The sequence below is a fragment of the Natator depressus genome, chromosome 1, assembly GCF_965152275.1.
Source record: "Natator depressus isolate rNatDep1 chromosome 1, rNatDep2.hap1, whole genome shotgun sequence".
Classification (NCBI taxonomy): domain Eukaryota; kingdom Metazoa; phylum Chordata; order Testudines; family Cheloniidae; genus Natator; species Natator depressus.
In genome coordinates, this window is record NC_134234.1 from 204,723,490 (window position 1) to 204,743,315 (window position 19,826).

Sequence of the window (19,826 nt, forward strand, 5' to 3'; positions counted from 1 at the left end):
TGGAATATCGAAACAGGACATTGCAAAATAAAAACCACAGCTTGCTGTAATGTGTAAAGTGAGGCTGGAGGCCCAACTGAGGCCAAGAAATCCTGAAATGTGGTCTCACTTGCCTTCTCTCTGTCTCTGCAGGATGAAATCAGAGTTGATTTTCTACAGGTTTTTACTGATGATGAGCTCAGTCAGAAATTTCTATTCATGAGATAAGGGCCCCAATAAAGTACAAGTTAATGTTATGATTATGGGTAATTATTTTGAGCTGTACTCTGAGGTCCCTACTCAGTTGTTACTCAGCTCTTACTTAGCCAAATATCCGTTGACTTCAATAGGAGTGTCCCTGAATAAGGACAGAGTAAAAGGTGAATAAGGTCTTGGCGATTTGGTATTACCAAAGGTCTGAGGATTTACTTTAATAGACTTTGTATTGGGTCACTCTGCTAGGTGAACTCATATATATATTTTCATTTGTGTGTTTTCTTCCACATTTGAAGAAAAAGAAAGGGCTGGAGAGAAAGAGGAGATGTTAATGCTTATAAAGGTGACAAACTTGAGACGTACTGCAACACTAAAGTGCAGGTAAAATGGCATATTCTCAACACTGGCAGAACTTTCAGGCTACAGAAAAACTTTTTCTGCTGGGTCTGACCTTGCTAAAATGCCATAATTTCAGCTGAAGCATTTGGAGATTAACACTGATAATGCTACCTTTTTTAATGCTGATCTCAGTAGAAGGCAATGGTTGGATATGTAGGCTGTTCTCAGCAATGGATGATCGTGTACTAACTGCAGGTGATGGTGCTAGAACAGGGCCAGAATCGGGACTCTTGATCACCGTGCCATCAGGAAAAAGAACCTAGGGAGAAAACAAAGCAGTTTCTTTATGTTAAAATAATTTCAAATAACAAAAAGAATATAAAGCAGAGAAAATGTTCAAATGAAAGTCGTAGATAGTGAAGAAGGAAAGAAGCCTTAGAGTACAGGAGATAAAGATCACTAATCAATGGGGATCAATAATTGTAACAGCACAAGCTTCTAATAAACAGTAATTCTATTGAATTACATGGTGATATTATAAACATAAAAAATAATGACCATTCTATTTAAATTGTTGATATTTCCTGAGGTTTTTGTATGCCACTTTTTACAGACCTGCTAGCTCATTTGTCTCACTGTACTGGTCTTTGTTCAGGGATGGGTCATTTCCAGCACTGGAGTATCTAGCTTTTGCCATGACAGTGGCTCATAGAGGAAGAAAAAGTTACATACTCACAGTAAATGTGGTTCTTTATGATAGGTTGTCCACATATCCTCCACTCTTGGTACATGTCACAGGGTGGCGGGCCTCTTTATAGGGAGATGGGCCCAGTCCCCTTAACTTGCCTCCCCAGGTGGAGAATGAAGATTGCCATGTGACAGGTGGGTCATGTGCCTCTGGAGTATAGATAAGAGGGACTTCATGAAGGCACGCAAGACAGAGGAGAGAGTCACAAGGCAGACAGAGGCCTGCCCAGGGACAGGAGGTCTTGGATCTCTTCCTGGGAGAAAGGAAGGACTTCAGGTAGCAAGCCCTGCAAGTTGCTGCTTGAGACGAAGCAGGGTAGGGTTGCCACCCATCTGGTTTTCTCCTAGACAGACTGGGTTTCAGCTTCTGTGTCTGGGTGCCGTTTAACAAGCCCTGATGTCCATTTTTTTTTGATCCGTGGAAAAGATGGCAATCCTAAGCAGAAGGAAGGAGGCAGTACTGCAGACACTGCCTCCGGGGCCAAGCTGCTGCACGTGGCCCCGCGGATCCCACAGGTGGTGGACAAAGCAGCCTTGGCTGTACTGGTGAAGACCCTGCAAGAGACGGGAGAGGGGCCATGGGGAGAAGAGGTGGAGCAGGGCGCAGGGCCTCAAGGTCTGGTTACCAGCCATTAGAAAGGTGGCAACCCTAGAGCAGGGAAAGACTCCATGTGGAAAAGCCCCGGGAGTGGTTGCATGATAAAGACCAGGGGAAGATTCAAGGAAGGTTGCTCTGTGAGTCAGCATCATGAGAAGAGGATAGAAGAGAATCAAGAGGCTGGGACTGAATAGGGGCCCCAGGAGTGGCACAAGATACCAGAATTGAGTACATTAACTTTGTCTTGTGGTGACAGACATTATTTGGGACTCTGAGGGACCTGGTCAGAGGGCCAGCTCACCAAAGGGAGTTTTGTTTTAAATTTTAAACTTTCTGTGAATAAACCAGCCCCTTTGTGGGGTTATTGAGGAGGCCAAAAGGGGAAACTGGGGCAGTGGCAAATGTAAGCACAGATTAGATGGGGGTAGGTGTATGCTGACAATGCACATATGTTCCATGAGTAGGGTGACCATACTTATAAAAGTAAAATCAGGACATGGCATGGCTCTGGCCTGAGCAGCTTGGCATGACCGCTCACCTGAGGCCCCCCCAACATGGGGCCATCCCGAGCCACTTGGCGTTGCTACTTGCCTGGGCCCCACGCCACCCAGGACTGTGGCTGACCTCCTGAGCCCCACAGCACCCTGGGCTGACTGCACAAGCCTCATGCCCAGCACCTCGTGTCGCCCCTGTCCTCCTCAAAGGTTCCTGACGGGGGCACTACCCACTTTTTTGGGCATTTGTTCCATTTGCTTTTGCCAGCTGATCAGAGCAACTTGTAACTGGCATGAGCAAACAGTACAAATGCCCATTTTTGCCAAAAAAAACCAAAAAAACAAAAAAAAAACCAGGACGTCTGGGACAAGGCTTAAAAAAGGGGACTGTCCTGGCCAAAATGGGACATATGGTCACCCTATCCATGAACTCAAGATTGGAATATTTTGGCCAGCAGTTTCTGTTGGGTTGTACTTGTGTCCTGAGTGGCCTTGTGCCCTATGCTGAAGGCAAAAAAAGTAGGGGAGCCCCGACTGCCACTCAGTTCCTTTGCCACTACAGAATCCAGGTGTTTTAGGGACTTCATAGGGCAGGTCACAAAATATCTATAGACAACACATTTCAAAGACTCATAGTTACTGTAAAGTAACTAAGTGTTTCTTCATCTTCAAGGGCTTGTCCATAAATAATGCACTCTTAGTGACTCACAAACAGTGACATGAATCATGATGTAAAGAGGTGGGTGCTCAGAGTCCACTAAAACAAAGATTGCAGGACAACTCTGCCAAAAGAAGCATCAGATCTGGATGCTCCACCAGGTTGGCAATTCTCATTTGGAGTGATTCAGCAGAATAAATCTGTCTCTCTAATGAGTCCAATCTTTTAGATCCTTTGTCCTTCAGGGTAGACGTAAATGTTCCTTGCCACAACCTCTCATTCGCAGCCATGGTACTGGCTGAGAGTAGAAACCAGAGCTGGCACTAGGCATAAGCAGACTAAGCAATTGCTTAGGGTCTCAAGCAGCTCAAGGGGCCCGCTATTAACTATTAGTATGTGTTGTGTGTTTGTGGAAGCAGAGGGGCATGACAGGAATTAGAAAAGGCAGGACCTGCAGATCAGTCAAGCGAGAGCCAGGAGGGGAGGAGGCAGATGTCTCCAGCCTGCTGCAGAACTCTGGAGCTGAATTGGCTCTGTGCAGCACCTGCCCCCGACGAGACCGATGCTGGAGAGGAGTTGCTGGGACTGCCATCTGCAGTGTACTCCAAGGAGACAGAGGACCCAGTCAGGACTACAGAAACCCCGTCCAGACTGTGGTAGGAAGTGGTCCAGGGAAACCAGATTTTATTCTGGTTTTGTTGTGGGAGCCTGTTTCGGTAGGATCCCTGCTGACCCAGTGGTAGAACCATTTGTCACTGCTAGGGCCCTGGGCTGGGACCCAGTGGAGTAGGGTCGGCCCAGGTCCCCGACCCCCTGCTGCAAAACCCACCACTGGGGTAGCTATTCATCCCAAGGCCAGAAGGCCTGGGCTTTCCTTGTGGCTTGCCCCGCCCAGAGGGCCAGAACCACAGACTTGTCTGATGGCTGCCTTAGCCAGGAGTCTTAGGCAAAAGCCTGCTCCCTGCTCTGTCCTGCCCTGTACAGAGGGCCAGAGCCCCAGATTGTTTGTCTGCTGGCTGCCTTAGCCAGGAGGCTTAGGTGAAAGCCTGCTCCATGCTCTGCCCTGCCCAGAGAGTCAGAGCCCAGACTGTGATTGCCCCAGCCCAAGCCTCTTGGGCTAGGGACTGCTTATTGCTCTGCACACCAGAAGGACAGAGCCATAGACTGTTAATCGACTGTTTGTTGCCTGATGCAGTGACACGGAGTGGCCTCCCTCCGATTCTGAGCCTGAGGGACCACTACAGCAGTGTTTTTCAAACCGTGGGTGCGACCCACTACTGGATTGCGCCATGTAAGGTGCTGGGTCGCCTTGCTCTGGTCAGCACCACCGATCGGGACATTAAAAGTCCCGTCGGCGGTGCTGCCCAGCTAAGGTAGGCTAGTGCCTACCTTTTCTGACACCGCACTGTGCCCCGGAAGTGGCCAGCAGCAGGTCTGGCTTCTATGCTGCGGGGCCACAGGACTCTGGGCGCTGCCCCCGCCCCGAGCACCGGCTCTGCACTCCCATTGGCCAGCAACTGGCTAATGGGAACTGTGGGGGGGAGGGGTGGTGCCTGTGAGTGAGAGTTGCGCGTCTCGGCCTAGGAGCCAGACCTGCTGCTGGCCGCTTCCGGGGCGCAGCGCGTTCCGCGGTGCACCCCAGCTGCACCGCTGACTAGGAGCCACGGGAGGTAAGTCCATGCCCCAGTCCCGTGCCCCAATCCTGCACCCCAATCCCCTACCCCAGCCCTGAGCCCCCCCAAATCTGGAGCCCCTCCTGCACCCCAAACCCCTCATCCCCAGCCCTGAGCCCCCCCAACCCGGAACCCCTTCCTGCACCCCAAACCCCTCATCCCTGACCCCCACCACATTCCAACCTCTGCGCCAGCCCAGAGCCCACTCCCTGAACCCCTCATTCCCAGCTCCATTGGATAGTGGGCATCAACAATTTTCTTCAACTGGGTCCCCAGGAAAAAAGTTTGAAAACCACTGCACTACAGTGTGCCACAAAGTTTTGGCTGGCTGCAAGAAGGCATCATTAATTAGGAAGGCAACCCTTTCCTGAGTTTGTTGCCTAGAGGATGTCCACCAATTTGTGACTACTTTCCTGTACTAGTTCAGCTTGAGTATAAGAGCTGCAGCCATTCTCCTGAGCAATTCCTGGTAGGAAATGAAATAATCTGGGACAGGAGAAGTTGCATTCAGGGCCACTGCTTCATCCAGAGAGGACAAGGACGGGATGCTGGTCCTCTGGCAAAGGGTCCTCCAAAGGAGGTGGCTCAGGAGGATGGATGTTATCCTGTGCTTGTGTCACAGGCTGCTCGCACACAGAGATCCCGACGGGGCCACTGAGACATAGGGTATGGCATAGGAGACCAGTACACAGTGGGACAGGATGATTTGTCTTTACTACGAGAATTACTCTGCTCTCGGTACCAATGTTTACCCCACATGGGTGTCTTTATCACTTTAGTCAAGGCAGGATTAGAGAAGAGCTGAAGGACTCCATCATGGAGTGTGATGTGCTGTTTGAATAATCAGTGGGCATTAGATGTACTATTGTGATGGGGCCACAGGATAGCCTGACTTGTCCACTGCCCAGTGGAGTAAGGTTAATGTCAATACCATAAGCAGAACCATGGTTGGCACTGCAAAGGCACCTTGAGAGGGCTTTGCAGCAGGGACTGGTGCCGAGGAGCTATTTGGTTCCCACCCTGAGAAACCCACCGATACTGAGAATGCTGATGCCAAACTTGATGATGTAGACAGTGCTGAGGGCAGGGGATGCATCGGTACCAGTCCAGTCAGCATAGATACCATGGATGGTGCCTGCTTCTTCATTGGTACCGGAGTTGAGGGCAGTCTTTGTCGTGAAGCTGAAGAGGACAAAAGGTTTGAACTAGCCTGAAGCACTGGCCCTGCCCCGACGTTCTGAGTTAATGGGGATGCCTGTACAGACAGACAAAGTAAGTCTGATGCTACCATGTAAATGTGTAGGGTCAACAGCACCGACAGTAATGGAGCAGCAGTCATGTACATAGGTACTGAATTCAATGGCTGTCCCATAGATGGTTCCAGAGTTGACAGTACAGTACTAGGATCCTCTCACCTTGGTTCCGGAGAGAAATGGGTTGATGCCCTGGCTCTATCCTGGGTTCCTGAGTTTTGCTGAGGCTGAGGCCCTGTTCTCAGTGAAGAGGATGATGAATCCCTCTTCAGTCTTGGATGGCTCCAGTCTGTTTTATGAGTCCTCTTATGAGGGACATGTGGAGATGATGAATGACCCCTGTCCTTTATCAAAGGGAGATCAGAGTTCTGGGGTCTGTCTAGAACTAGTGCAGAGGCAGAGGACCATCTGAGGACGGTTGATAAAGGAATCCAAAAAAGGTCCAGGTGCCGAGACAGGCCTCATTGCCTGTGATGTTGCTTCAGGCGAACATCTATAGTGATCTGCATTCTTTTCTTAAAAGAATGACAAATACTGCACTTTTCTTTAGTATGGCCTTCGCCAAGGCACAATAAGCAGGGTGTGTGAATGTCACTATGAGAGATAGAAACCCCACATGACAGGCAATTTTTGAAGCCCAGGGAATACTGCATAGCCTACAGGGCTGAGCAGAACTACACTACACTACGCTAAACTACAGGTACTAACTATGTACACTATTAAGGTCTCAGATACAAACTGCTGATGCAGTAGAAAAACTGTGAGGAGAAAACCTGCATGGGGAACTCAGACTCAGGTTGTAGATGGTAAGAAGGAACTGAGGACAGTTGGAGTGCTGCCAGCGTTATATAGTCTCAGGAGGGTGTGGCATTCTGTACCTTGTGGGAACACCCTACACCCCCACGTTCATCTTTATAAAATGATTGTGTGGTATCCAATGCAAAGTCTGTGATGTTGGGTGTCTTCGGAAGGCTCATGATGCACTGAGCCTGGTTGTTATAGTGATGTTATAGTAATTGTTGTTGCAGTAATGTTATAGTAACATTATAGGTTATAATTTCATGTATGTAATTATGAGGCTGAAAATGTATCCTCATGGCTTAAAATAAGCCCAGGCAAAAACACTCCAAGAGCAGAGGGGCAGTTCACACCTCATCAGGGCATGTATGGGACAAACCCAGCCCAGCCTCACAGGAACAAAAGACGCTGGCCTAGGCAGCAACAAAAAGATCTGTTGGACTCTCGAGTGAGTCACCCCCCCTTCCTTTGGTCAGTTTTGGACTACGATGAGGTAATGTTCACCTGACTCTGAAAGGGGGTGGGGCAAAGCCAAGAGGGAAGAAAGGACATGTCAAAAGGGAGAGATGTTTGCCATGCTCTTCCTCTCTCTTCCACCTACATCTACAGACACCACACCAAGCGACTGAAGCGCTGAGCAAAGGGGAGAGCCTGACTGAAGAGCAACCGGCCAGCTAGTGGTGAGAAGCATCTAAGTTTGAAAGGGCACTGAAAGTGTTAAGATCAGCTTAGAATGCGTTTTGCTTTTATTTCATTTGACCAAATCTGACTTGTTATATTTTGATTTATAATCACTTAAAATCTATCTTTATAGTTAATAAATCTGTTTGTTTATTCTATCTGAAGCAGTGGTTTGGTTTGAAGCATGTCAGAGACTCCCCTGGGGACAACAAACCTGGTACATATAAATTTCTTTGTTAAACTGACAAACTCATATAAGCTTGCAGCATCCAGCAGGCATAATTGGACACTGCAGGATGGAGGTTCCTAGGATTGTGTCTGGGACCAGAGATATTGGCTAGTGTCATTCGATTGCACAATCCAAGAAGCAGCTTACATGCCAGAGGCTGTGTGTGAACAGCCAGGGAGTGGGGGTTCTCACAGCAGAGCAGGGTAAGGCTGGCTCCCAGACTCAAGGATTGGAGTGACCTAGCAGATCACCGTCTGGATGACACCAGAGGGGAACGTCACAGAGGGTAACAAGGAGGTGTGGGGCATGAGCACTGCTCCAAAAGATACTGCTGCAGGAAAAATATCTCTAGCTCTCGGTGTGCTAGGTGTCAACACACCCAAGTGGAATACGCCTCTGCAACCACTCAAAGAAGAGATTATAGATAGGCAGAATATATCGAACTGTCTTAAGTACTTATATGGCTTCCATTACTGAAGTATCTGAACACCTCACCATCTTTAATGCATTATCCTCACAATGCTCCTGTGAGGTAGGGAAATACTATTATCCTCATTTTACAGATGGGAAATGGAGGTACAGGAAGACTAAGTGACTTGCCCAAGTCACACAGGAAGTCTGTGGTGGACTAGAGAATTCAACCCAGGTTTCCCACCACCTAGGCTAGCCCTCAAGCCACTGAACAATCCAATGTGGAATCTGGACAGGAAGGAAGCACTGTACTATTACTATTACAGAAATATCAAAAGCAGTCTTGAAATGACATTGTAAAAAGAGTCTCTCTGGGGCACCTCCCTAGCTGGTCTGGGCCCCTCACCATACCCAGTTTCCACCTCTGGGATGGTCTAGTACAGGCCACAGCCTCTTAGTGCTGGTAGTGCCCCACCCTTGTGGGCCTCCTCACTTTCCTTCTGGGTAAGGGAAAAGCAAAAGTTCAGGTCAACACAATCCAAGACCCTTGGGGGGTCAATAAAAAGGCAAAAAAGCCTTACCTCAGGGGTGTCTGAGTAGCAGCTTTGTTGGAGTCCTTATGGCTGGCTAGCTGAGTCAGTTGCTTCCTATTAGGCTTGCCCTGGGGTTTGCTGGACTCCTTGCAGAGCTGGGAGCAGTTCTGGCATGAGGGTTTCTCCTGCTATTTCAGGAGCCACTCTAGTCACCCCCTTCTCAGGGCTTCCTGCCTTGTGTACTGCAGCTTCCTCCCTTCAAAGCCCTCAACCCTACCAAGCATGATTGGCAGGGCTGGCCAGGCAGGGCTACCGTAGCACACACAGCCTCCCAAACCCCGTCCATGTCAGTGTGGGATTTATACACCCCATCACAGACATCTAGTCTCAAACAACACAGGCTGGCCAACTCTGTGTTGTCATTCCAAAAGGACTATTCTTCTGGCTGTGGTCTTTCCAGAAATTATGTAAAAACATATATTTTCCCAATGGTGCAGACTGCCTACAGGCAGAAACTGTAGGCCAGGACTGCCTGTTTTGCCCATGAAACCAAGTTCAACCCATTTCTAATCAAACTCTTTACTATACCTGGGTGGATCCATCAATCATGTACTTTACGACAGTTCCTTGGCTGGTAATGACCCTGGACACTTCCTGTTCTACTGGTTTCTTCACTGCTTTGTACAGTTGGGAATGCTTCACCCTTAGGGGATAACTCTGCCTAACTAGGATTTCCAGAGTAGGTTGCTTGGCTTTTTCTGCCTTGGCCTCATCTTCCTTGGCCTCATCTGCCGTGGTTTCACTTTTGTTGGCTTCATCTACCTTGGCTTCAGCTTCCTTAGACTCTGCTTTCAAATCTGAAATTAAAGTCTATATTAATTAACAGTACTGCAGTAGCCGTTGTCATCTAAGCAATTCTAAGGAGCCCATCATTATTGTATCTTAGCATCAATATTGGTGAAAATTATTATTTAGTGAGTGCCATCACATTGGTTGATGCTTTACAAACATAAAAGTAGACACAGTCTCTGCAATAAATAAATTCTTAGACACAGACAGTAGAGCTCATTGTATACTGAGTGTAGTGGACAATTGTGTTGACAGGCTGCGCACCTATAGGAGATTAGTAGTGCCAATTGAAACTCCTGTACTGAACACTATTTTGTTTTGACATCTAATATTTAGTCTCTCTCTATCCTCTTCACTGTATATAATGCTAACCTAATCTGACCTCACATACCTTGGAACAAATATTTTGACAAGGGAGTGGGATGGAGGCCTGAAGGTAAAAGATTATTATTCTCGTAATTCAGGGTTATGTGACCAGTAATCTAGGTTCTCCCTCTCTGTTAGAGTTGATGGGCAGGTTGGCTGAGGCAGTAGCAGATGCAGGCGGGAGCAGGGGCCAGATAGTGTGGAAACAGGCACAGGTAGTGCAGGAACAGAAGCAAGGGCCAGCTGGAGCAGGAGCAGGCGCAAGGGCAGCCTGCTGAAACTACTGGGAACGGGAATGCGCCGGCCAGATAGTAACACTGAGCAGACTGGACAGACTGCTTTCCTTAAAAGCCTACAACCCTACCTTGGGATGACCTCAGTGGGTCCTTGCCTGTGGATTGGCTGAACCCTGGTAGAATGGTGTGGGGCCTATCACAAGACCTGCAGGCAATTGCCTCTGACGACTTGTCATACCCTCTCACTCAGGGATGACTCATAAGGCTTAGGCAGGCTCAGGCTCAGAAGTATCCAACTCTCTCCCATAATGATAAGCCTTTGTGCTGAGGCTCTATGAACCACCAATATCCATCTTCTAGCCATTTATATACACTAAAAGTAATAATGAAAATGAAACTGTTCCAAACCTCAATCTTATGATTACTGACAACCCAAGTATCACTGCAGTCTACAGTGTGCAGCTGAACAGGTGTGCAAATGTCCAAAAATGGTGGGAAGTTGAATCACTGCAGTAGCCTAATAGGCCAGACACAGAAAGTGGGTCATGAACTGCCCTGAGCCTTGCCCAGCTACACAGACATTTTCATCTTCAGAAAGAAATTCATACAGTTGTTTTCTATAATAATGTTTAGGGAATTGTTTTCAACATTAGATGTCAGAACTTTCCTGTAACTATGTTTAAATCCATCTCTGCATAAAAAAAAGGCTTTTGTGATTTTAACTTTATGCAGAACACTCCTGTGTCCACAGTGATTCACAAAACTAACCTATAGAACTTTGACCAAGGAAAGTCAATACCAGCCCGTTGGGGCAGGAGGCATTCAAAGTCTGGAAAACAGGGACATCTGGCACCGCTTGTGTTTGAGGTGTTGGTGGTTCTATTTCTACCTAGAGAACAGAACACAGATTAGTTTTATTACACACTTCAAAAAGCATTTTATAAAGTTTAGTTTTGCTATATGCTCTGGTAGAGCTAGTATCTTAAGGTCTGATTCTGCTACCTACCTTATTAATGTTGAGTTATAATTTAATCTGTAATCAGTCCCTCCATAGGTGCTGACTCTGTGGACGCTCCGGGGCTCAAGCAGCCACAGGGAAAAAAAGGGGGTGCTCAGCACCTACCAGCCACAGTGGTTCTGCGGCCCCGGGGCTGGTTGCAGATCAGCTGTTTGGCGGGTCCCAGAGCGGGCCGCCGATCAGCTGTTCGGCGGTTCCCAAGGCGGCCAGCGGAGCCATGAGTGGCTGGCAGAAAGCAGTTGGGGGAGGTGGAGAGGAGTGAGTGGCAGGTGGGGTGGGCATTGGGGGAGCGGGTGTGACGTTGAACTCCGTATGATTTTATGAAAATATGCTAATGAGTGTGAATATAATGTAACTGGAATATGCTTCATGCAAAAGGTCTCTTGTAAGGTATCATTACAAAACTTATAATCTACTGAGTGTGTTCATCCTATTGGTATAAATGTATCATTCTTGTATCTGAAACTAGGAATATAAAATATAACTCTGAGATCCTACTGTAGTTATGCAAAGTGTAGGCCATTAATGGTGGTTTAGAATCTTGATGGCTCCGATCAACTAGGACAATTGACTGTAAATGGCTCTGTTTACTTGCAAGCCTTCCTGTGAGTCAGGCCAGGAAGAATGAAGGCTTGGGGTCTCACAGAACATGTGACCAGGTCACCCGGTACTGGAATCCATCTTAAACCTGGCACTTTTCCAGTTAGAAGGAGGGGTGGAGACCCAGAGAGACAAAAGATTCCTGCCTTGTGCCAAAGCTATATAAGGGGACTGTACCAGGGAAAAGGATTGGGCCCAGACTAGAAAGGAGTCTAATCTGTGAAAGAAGCTTATTGGAACATCTCTAAGGGTGAGATTTACCTGTATTCAGTTTCTTTAATGTATTAGGCTTAGACTTGCATGTTTTTGTTTTATTTTGCTTGGTAACTTACTTTGTTCTGTCTGCAATTACTTGGAACCACTTAAATCCTATTTTTTATATTTAATAAAATCACTTTTTGCTTATTAATTAATCCAGAGCAAGTAATTAATACCTAGAGGAGCAAACAGCTGTGCACATCTCTCTATCAGTATCTCTATCAGAGGGTGAACAATTTATGAGTTTATCCTGTATAAGCTTTATACAGAGTAAAATGGATATATCTGGGGTCTGGATCTCATTGGGGGGAACTGGGTGTCTGGGTGCTAGAGACAGGAGCACTTCTTAAGCTGTTTTCAGTTAAGTCTGCAGCTTTGGGGCATGTGGTTCAGACCCTGGGTCTGTGTTGGAGCCAGACTGGCGTGTCTGGCTCAACAAGGCAGGGTTCTGAAGTCCCAAGCTGCCAGGGAAAACAGGCTGAGAGGTAGTCTCAGCACATCAGGTGGCAGTCCCAAGGGGGTCTTTGTGACCCAACCTGTCACAGTGGTGTAGTCAGCAGGATCTGTGCACAGCTGATTGCTTTGAAATGCTGGTAGTGATTTTAAGTGTGCTAGCTGGAGAACAGACAAAGTGCTTACTGGTTTGTTATTTTCTCTTTGCTTATTTCGGGTAAGGGAAATAGGGACAGAAAAGTAAGCAAAATAAGTAAGAGTGAAGATCAGAAGAAGCTAGAACTGCACAAGTTGCAAATTGCCCAGAAAGGATGAACACTGGATGCTGGATAAGTCTCTCTTAACTGAGTGAATCTGTTTCAGTGAACTGCAGAAGGGTGTGGCCCAACCTCTGGGTCTGTGCTGAAGCTGACTGGAGTGTATAACTCAGCAAGACAGGAGTGGAGGGGATCTGTTCTGGCAGGAGGGGGTTCTCTGTGGTATCCCAGCTCATCGAGTGATGGTCTCAAGGAAAGACAAATGGAAATTGATGCATAATTTGCCCGGGAAAAGGCTGCTCTGGAGAAAGAAAAGGCTACCCACCAGCAAACCCTGGACTTAAAAGACAAAGAAACTGAGGCCCAGAGACAAGCACAAATTGAGACCCTGAAGCATGAACTGGCTGTAATGGAGTGGAAGAGGTGCACAGAGACACGTATCCTGGAGGTGAGAGTTGGGGTCCTGGTGACTGCTGCGGTGGGAGCAGACCGCAAGGACTTTGTAGCTGGAAGCAAGCCCAACCTGAGTGAAGTGTGTGTGTGTGGGGAATTTTGCTGGCCAGTGAAGAGTCTGTCATAGCTGGTAGCTGTGAGCCCACAGCTGAATCAGGGTCACCTTCTCTTTTGGGGGCCACAGGAGTGTCTGCCCCAGAGGGAGCCCAAAGAGGAATTTTAGGTATACTGCCTCCGCCATGGACATTGTCAAGTCTCTGGCAGTAAGTTCAGGAGGAGGGTGTGACGTTGCAACCATATGATTTTATGAAAATATGCTAATGAGTGTGAATATAATGTAACTGGAATATGTTTCATGCAAAAGGTTTCTTGTAAGGTATCATTACAATGCTTATAATCTTCCGAGTGTGTTCATCCTATTTGTATGAATGTGTCATTCTTGTATCTGAAACTAGGAATACAAAATATAACTCTGAGATCCTATTGTAGTTATGCAAAGTGTGGGCCATTAATGGTGGTTTAGTATCTTGATGGCTCCCATCATCTAGGACAATTGACTATAAACGGCTCTGTTTATTTGCAAGCCTTCCCAAAAGTCAGGCCAGGAAGAATGAAGGCTTGGGGGTCTCACCATTTATCATTTGGGGTGAGAATTTGCTAATTCATAACCTACCTATCTAATATGTTAAGATTAGTTTGCATTTTTGTTTATTTACTAGGTAATCTGCTTTGATCTGTTTGCAATCACTTAAAATCTATCTTTTTGTAGTTAATAAACTTATTTTATGTTTTAATCCAAACCAGTGTGTGTTTGACTAAGGTGTCTGGGGAAAATCTCAGCTTGGTTACCACAAGCGTGCATGGTCCTCTTCACATTGAGGGAGGGGCCCCACCCCATTCTGGGCAGCGTTTGTCCTCCCCCCTTCTGTGTCCTTTGGCTGTATTTCCTGGGTAGGCCATTGGTGGAGAATAGGGTGATTCTCCACCAAACAAAAGGGAAATAGTCCCATAAATACAAAAATAAAGGGTGATACTTTCTCCTGCCTCCTCGCTGGGGCTGGGTGTCGCCCTGTAGTCTGCCCCGTGGTGTCAGTCCTTCCCCTAGCAGGCACTCAGATTTCTCTGCTTCCCCTATGGGGAGGAGTGCAGCCTCCCCTCCTGGAAAAGCTTACTTCCCTGCTGCCACTGTCCTGGTAGCAGCTTGTCTCTTTCTCCCTCTCCCTCCCTTTCTTTCAGCAGAGTAGAGGTTTCAAAAGGTCTAAGGCAGCTCTTAACTGGATCCAGGTGTTCCTAATTGACCTGAGGTAACCCCTTCTCAGCTTATAGGGAAGAGGGCCTTTAACATTCTAGGGCTAACATATCTGCCTTCCCACACCCTCTTGCAGCCATCCAGCCTGATTTTGTCACATGAGGTGAATGCATACTAGACTGCAGTTGCCCACTCTGTCAACCAATTTATGGTTACAGGTAGTCAAAATTTTAACAAAATTTGAAAAACATTTGAAAAAAAATTGTGAACATTTCCTCCCATTTTTAAACCAATTATAGAGCTGGTAGAAGATTTTTGAATTTTGAAATTCTGAAAAAAGGGAGAAAATTTAGAATAATCTTTATTATATTTTTCCTTTGTTTTTAACCAACTCTAATTATGTTTCAGAGTAACAGCCGTGTTAGTCTATATTCGCAAAAAGAAAAGGAGTACTTGTGGCACCTTAGAGACTAACCAATTTATTTGAGCATAAGCTTTCGTGAGCTACAGCTCACTTCATCGGATGCATACTGTGGAAAGTGTAGAAGATCTTTTTATACACACAAAGCATGAAAAAATACCACCCCCCACCCCACTCTCCTGCTGGTAATAGCTTATCTAAAGTGATCACTCTCCTTACAATGTGTATGATAATCAAGTTGGGCCATTTCCAGCACAAATCCAGGTTTTCTCTCCCCCCCCACTCCCCCCCCCACACAAACCCACTCTCCTGTTGGTAATAGCTTATCTAAAGTGACCACTCTCCTTACAATGTGTATGATAATCAAGGTGGGCCATTTCCAGCACAAATCCAGGGTTTAACAAGAACGTCTGGGGGGGGGGGGTAGGAAAAAACTAGGGGAAATAGGTTACCTTGCATAATGACTTAGCCACTCCCAGTCTCTATTCAAGGCTAAGTTAATTGTATCCAATTTGCAAGTGAATTCCAATTCAGCAGTCTCTCGCTGGAGTCTGGATTTGAAGTTTTTTTGTTGTAATATAGCAACTTTCATGTCTGTAATCGCGTGACCAGAGAGATTGAAGTGTTCTCCGACTGGTTTATGAATGTTATAATTCTTGACATCTGATTTGTGTCCATTTATTCTTTCACGTAGAGACTGTCCAGTTTGACCAATGTACATGGCAGAGGGGCATTGCTGGCACATGATGGCATATATCACATTGGTGGATGTGCAGGTGAACGAGCCTCTGATAGTGTGGCTGATGTTATTAGGCCCTGTGATGGTGTCCCCTGAATAGATATGTGGGCACAGTTGGCAACGGGCTTTGTTGCAAGGATAGGTTCCTGGGTTAGTGGTTCTGTTGTGTGGTATGTGGTTGCTGGTGAGTATTTGCTTCAGGTTGGGGGGCTGTCTGTAGGCAAGGATTGGCCTGTCTCCCAAGATTTGTGATTATGTTGTCAATAAATGGCCAAGCCTCTGAGATCGTAGCAGACATTACAAAAAGTTATCTTTCCCTGTGGTCTCAGATCGTGACTGGGCTCAGCTAACATTTCTGATCAAGTTAATTGATTTCACCTTGTTTTAAACACTAACATTTGCAAAAATAACCTTGCTGACTGCAATTGTCTTTTCTGCTGAGTCATGCTACCAATTTATACCTATTTGTGGCTTATGATTACACTAGGAGGTAAATTCAGTACTTACTGGGAAATATTCTCTCACCTTTTTCTCTTCTTGCTTTGGAGACTCTTCCGGTGGTGGAGTGATTAACTTGACATGGCTCCCTTTGGCAGACTGCAGAGATTTTATTGATTTTTGTTTCAGTGACTTGTTGCTTTTTCCTGAAGAAATGGAAGCAGCAACAGCAGCAGGAGCAACAGTTGGAATATGTACGGAGGGGATATTAAGAATTGTTGCTAAATTAGGATCTGTATCATCTGGCGGGGAGGGAGAGAGAGAAAGCAACATTTTTATGCAATAGACAGAAGTCACATACATGCATGCATCAGGTTTTGTTTGACAAACTTGAGTTACCAAGTTTTACCTTTTAAAAGACAAAAAACAGAGACCTCAGGTCCAGGGGCTGGGTTCATGACAACAAACGCAAACCCCTTCTATGGCCTACTCTAGCCATAGAGAGGTTAAGACTGATGTGTCCCATAGCTTCTGAGATGTCTCTAGGTCGGAGTCTATTATGTATGGGAAAGACAATCTTTCCACTTTCCTTCACCTAAGAAATATTCATATAGCTGGACATGTTCTGAAGCTAGTATCCGGGAAAATATAGACGTTGTTACACTTCATCATGGACTGACCATTAACTCCAGTAGTTTGGAGTTATAATGCTTTTATTCTGCCATGGCAAAGGTTCTGTTCTGATGGTCTGTCCTTTTTACTTAAAAACACCTGATAGATTTAATAGAATCATAGAACTGTAGGACTGGAAGAGACCTCAAGAGTTCATCTACTCCACCCACCTGTGTTGAGGTAGGATTAACATAACTAGACCTTCCCTGACAAGTGTTTGGCTAACCTGGTCTTAAAAAGCTCCAGTGATGGGGATTCCACAACCTCCCTAGGTAACCTGTTCCAGTGCTTCACTATCTTTATAGCTAGAAAATTTTTCCTAATATCAATCCTAAATTTCTCTGTTCCGGATTAAACCCATTACTTCTTGTCCTACCTTCAATGGATATGAAGAACAACTGATCACACTTCTCTTTATAACACCCTTTTACATATTTGAAGACTGTTATCAAGTCCCCTTCAGCCTTCTTTTCTATAGATTAAACATGCTCAATTCTTTCAACATTTCCTCATAGATCAGGTTTTCTAAACCTCTTATCATTTTTGTTGCTCTCCTCCTCTCTTCAATTTGCCCACATCTTAAAATGCGGTGCCCAAAACTGGTTTCGGTGCTCCAGCAGAGACCTTGCAAGCATCAATTAGAGTGGAACAATTATCTCCCATGTCCTACATATGACACTCCTGTTAATACACCCCAGAATTACATTTGCCTTTTTTGCAGCAGCATAATACGAAAAAATTTGAATCTCTATTCCTGTTGTAAACCCTACGTCCACACATACAGAGCATGTATTTGGGGAGTGACCCTCCCCAAGGCATTTCAGAAACCTGGAGTGAGGGTCACTCCTTGGCATTGACTTATTGCAGCCAGTGCATGCCTTAAAGTCCAAAGACTGAGGCATGCCCTGGTACTGGGAGTCAGTATCCAGAATATGTGAGAACCAACACTTTAAGTAAGAAATGGAACTTACTGTAAAGCTCTACTAACTAACTAACTATTATGAATACACTAACTATATACAAAAAGGGAGAAAGGAGAGCATTTGCTAAGCAAGTCAACATGCTACAACATGAGCAGTAAGAAGGAACTGAGGGAGGCTGGGGCAGATCTACCCTTTATGTTATTACACATTGGCATGAGGCAGCAGAGGGTGCATGAGCCATCCCAGCAGGTGCCGCTAAGGGAAAAATCTCCCACTCTGGTGCACACAGCTGAAGTGGAATGGACTTGTGCAATCATTAGAAGAATGGATGCCCTGACTTCAGAGAAAAGTAGCAATTGGAGAGACCAGGTGGGTGAGGTAATCTTTTATTAGACCAACTTCTGTTGGTGAAAGAGACAAGCTTTTTAGTTCCACAAAGATCTTCTTCAGGTCTGGGAAAGGTGACCAGAGTGTCACAGCTAAATAAAATGTGGAACATATGGTTTAGCATAAGTAATTAACATATATTGTAAGTATGGCTACGTTTTTGTTTTGGGTATTTTCAGTAAAAGTCACGGACGGGTCATGGGCAGTAAACAAAAATTCATGGCCCATGACCTGTTCATGACTTGTACTGTATACACCTAGCTAAAACTTGGGCTGCGGGACTGCAGGTGCTCTGGGAGAGTGGTCGGGGGGGGGGCCGCCATGGATGCTGTGGGGGGGGAGTGGCCTGGGACCCCCGCTGGTGCTGGGGGGGAGAAGTGGAGGGCAGCGCATGGCCCAGGACCTCTGCTGGTGCTGGGGGGCAGGACCTGACGGTGGCGTGCGGACAGGGACTACTGCTGGTGCTGGGGGTGGAGGGTTGGCGGGGCTGCCAGGCTCTCTACCAGGCTCCGTGCAGCTCCCCCTGGTCCCTCCGCCTAGGAGCTCTAGGGACATGCCGGCTGTTTCCGGGGTGTCCCCCTCACAGAGCTGAAAGTAACACAGAAGACTTACCAGTACAGGGACCTGGCTCCAGGCCTCTGGAAGGGGTGGGGCCTCGGGTGGAATGGGCGTGGCCTCAGGCAGAAAGGGGGCGGGGCTGGGGGGGTCAGCCTATCCGTGCTGCCTGGCCCACACCACCAGGGGCTCCGGCAGTGATTTTAAAGGGTCTGGGGCTCTGGCCACTGCTGCAGTAGCTGCCCCAGGCCCTTTTACATTGCTGGGCCCCAGGGCAGCTGCCCTTTTTATCCCACCCCCACCCCCCAGTCAGCTGCGTACGTGCCGGTACCAGCGGCCACTTCTTACCGGTACACTGTACCGGCTTACTTTCACCTCGACCCCCCACCAGGTAAGCACAACCCCGCATCCCAACCCCCAGCCCTGAACCCCCTCCCACACCCAAAGTGCCCCAGCAGCAGCTGGCGCGACAGGCCCAGGGGCTGCCTGATCTGCTCGGGCAGCCCCACAGCCAGCTGCACAGGTCGCTGCAGAAGTCAGACATGGAGCCTTAATTGAAAGAGACCATTCAAGGTGATGTGGCCAGTTAACACCTCTGCAGTCACAGGACAAAAAAGGGGGAGTTAGTGGGTTACTGTTTGTTGTAATAAGCTTCCAGGTTTGTCTTTTGAAGGTGTTGTGTATGTTTCCTTTGAGGACGAGGATTGAGAGGTCATATATGGATTGATCATATTGTGAAAAGTATTCACCCATGGGTGATATGTGTTTTTGTCTTTTATCATTTTTCTGTGCGAGTTCATTCAAGAGTGTAATGATTGTCTGGTTTCACTCACATAGTTGTTATTGGGGCATTTAGTGCACTGGGTGAGGTATAACACATGTTGTGATAGGCATGTGTAGGACCCATTGATCTTGAAAGGTGTGTTGTGGGGGATATTGCTCATTGTAGCAGTGGAGATATGTCTGCAGGTTTGTTGTTCTAACAGAGTCTGGTGCCGCTTTGATTTGGTGTATCCTGGTCTGTGGGGAACTTGCTTCTGATGATGAGGTGTTGGGGAGCGGGGGATTGTTTGAAGGCCAGAAAAGGGGGCTCGGGAAGACTCCTCCACTTTTGGACAATTCACAGTTCCCAGTCATGTGTTAAAGAAGAAGCCCCTTCAACTTCACGTTTGTCTTTTCTGCATCCCAAACCACACACTACGTAAGGACCTGATCCTGCTGCTATTGAGGTCAATGGTAAAACTCTTACTAACTTCAGTGGGAACATGATTAGGCAATAAAATAGTAGTTCTCAACCTTTGGAGCTACCATATCAGTGTACTAGGCTAAAGCATCAGATGAGC

The 19,826-nt window shown here is 46.8% G+C and overlaps 1 protein-coding gene across 1 annotated transcript in view; it reads right to left on the reverse strand.

Annotated features, from left to right (window-relative positions):
- The window catches only part of SPAG17 (sperm associated antigen 17), a 292,210-nt gene that overhangs the window by 63,148 nt on the left and 209,236 nt on the right, over positions 1–19,826 (reverse strand). The window contains exons 24-27 of the mRNA XM_074975143.1: positions 16,034–16,248; positions 10,829–10,949; positions 9,198–9,466; positions 706–853 (exon numbers count right to left, since the gene is read on the reverse strand). Of these exons, the coding sequence (XP_074831244.1) occupies positions 706–853; positions 9,198–9,466; positions 10,829–10,949; positions 16,034–16,248 (753 nt within the window). The remainder of the gene's footprint in view (positions 1–705; positions 854–9,197; positions 9,467–10,828; positions 10,950–16,033; positions 16,249–19,826) is intronic.